The sequence below is a fragment of the Aplysia californica genome, unplaced genomic scaffold (genome assembly GCF_000002075.1).
Source record: "Aplysia californica isolate F4 #8 unplaced genomic scaffold, AplCal3.0 scaffold00495, whole genome shotgun sequence".
Classification (NCBI taxonomy): Eukaryota; Metazoa; Mollusca; class Gastropoda; order Aplysiida; family Aplysiidae; genus Aplysia; species Aplysia californica.
The window spans coordinates 282,346-284,341 of NW_004797765.1; the positions used below are offsets into that span (position 1 = coordinate 282,346).

Consider the following 1,996-nt stretch of genomic DNA (forward strand, 5'->3'; position numbering starts at 1 on the left):
TCAAAAGCAAGGCAAAGTTACATGCCCCAAGATTATACCGAAACTTTCTAAAACCCAAAAATTGACGAGCATTTGATTCCACCATGTCATGAAACATATTATTATCATCACTTAGAAAATAAATCAACAAACAAGACAAACTTTCACCTGCTCGCTTCTTTTATCAGCTCGATAGCAATGCAGATCCTCTTGACGAGGAACACAAAGAGAAGGAGGAGAATGAGTGTGACGGTGGCCAGCGTGCATCCTGTGGCGGAGAAAAAGGAAAGAGTTGATCGTAGATGTTACAATCAATCCACTTGGGTTCACATTTTGAGAACTTTCGATTTTTACACCCCCCTAAAGCTCTACCAACAATTAACCTTTCATCATTTTAAAACCGCAATTGAATGCCATTGTCAAGGTTACTAGGGGGTGCCCATTACAGCGTGTCGGGCGGATCGCCCAACCCGGTGGCATGAAAAAGGATTCGGGGGATAGACCCGACCCGCCGATCCTTTTTTAAAATAGTTTTAGTAGAGGTTTTACCGGGTTCGCTACAGCATGTTGTGGTCATATGAGCACCAAGGGGTGGATGTCAACAGAAAAATCCTTACAGACTTACTCTGCTCACCTCTCTAGCTTCAACAACACAAAGTCGTGCTTCGACTATCAAGGCACCCCGGAAATAGCGGGTCACAAGAGTGTGACAAACATACAAAAGAAGTAGAGGAAAATGACAATAGCAAGGATAAGGAAAGAAAAAGAAGCAGTTCCCTGTTGTAGTTCAGGCACAGTTATGAGCATGACTTTGTTGGATCAGTCCATTTGCAATTCTACTGTGCATTAGAACGAAAAATGTCCCCCCTTTGGGAATGGCCTAAGGACACTTCAGGTATTACAATTACCTTGATTTTCAAGTTCCTAAAAGGTGGACACAGTTTAAAAAATTGGGTTTTTTTTTCTCCGACGTAAAATGTACACAAAAGAACTGAAGAGAATTGCTGGCGACACAGACGGCAGTTATTCACTTGGCATGGGGGAGCCTACCTCCTGACAGATATTTTTGAAAAGCCGTATTCACAGAGGGACGCAAACCATAAAATAATAATATGAGGCTTCATGAATTAATACACAAGCCAGGAGAAAACCCCCAAAGTTGCACTCATTCACGAAAGTGTATGAAGCTTTAAAATGTAAAAAATGGGACAGACACTATATTTACAAACTTAGAATTACAAAGTTCTATAATGACATTAATTTTTGACCGCTCGGAGTTATTAAGACCAAGAGGACAACAACCAATATAAACTATTATGTTCTATTAGCTCTATCAAAATCGTTAGACTATTCGGAGTCGTTATCAAGATATTTAAAAATTGCATTCGAAAAAGCTTGACAAAATTGTGCAACTGTAATACATTTTTTAGCTTCAAATTTCTCAAAACTAGGCGTTGAACAGATATAAATTTGTACATCGAATGTATCGACTTCTCTGTCAGAATTGGTCGCATTGACTAAACAAAAAGGCAAGTGTCTTCATAACTCCCATTTCTTTTTTTCCGCTTGAGAATTATATTCTCCTTTGAAAAAGCACTGCCATTGTTAAACAATGACGAACGAACTATTTTGACTATTACAAGACACTTTCTTTGTTTAATTGTTTGTTTGTTTGTTTGTTTGTTTGTTTGTTTGTTTGTTCTGTGACATCCAGGGAGTATAATAATTATAATGTGTTATTCAACTTCTATGTAATTCTTGCTCCGTTTCGTTCACTTACCAAAAGCCAGCCAAGTTTTTTTCAAACTGAGGTAGTAGCTGAAGTTGAGGGCAAATGCTTGAGAAAGACCATATTCCTCCGTGGCGTTGAGTTGTTTGAGCGTGTAGTATTCGTCGTAACTGTAGTAAGTAGCTGTAAAAGTAAATGATAACAATATGATGATGCATTTTATTTCAATGGCGTAAATTCAGTATGTTCTTCTAGGAGCATTATAATACACACACACACACACACACA

The 1,996-nt window shown here is 38.4% G+C and overlaps 1 protein-coding gene across 1 annotated transcript in view; it reads right to left on the minus strand.

The window, feature by feature from the left end:
• LOC101847987 (choline transporter-like protein 2) overlaps positions 1-1,996 on the minus strand; it is a gene marked incomplete at its 5' end in the record, with an annotated part of 25,972 nt that overhangs the window by 15,970 nt on the left and 8,006 nt on the right. The window contains 1 exon segment of the mRNA XM_013086720.2: positions 1,760-1,891. Coding sequence (XP_012942174.1) covers positions 1,760-1,891 — 132 coding nt within the window.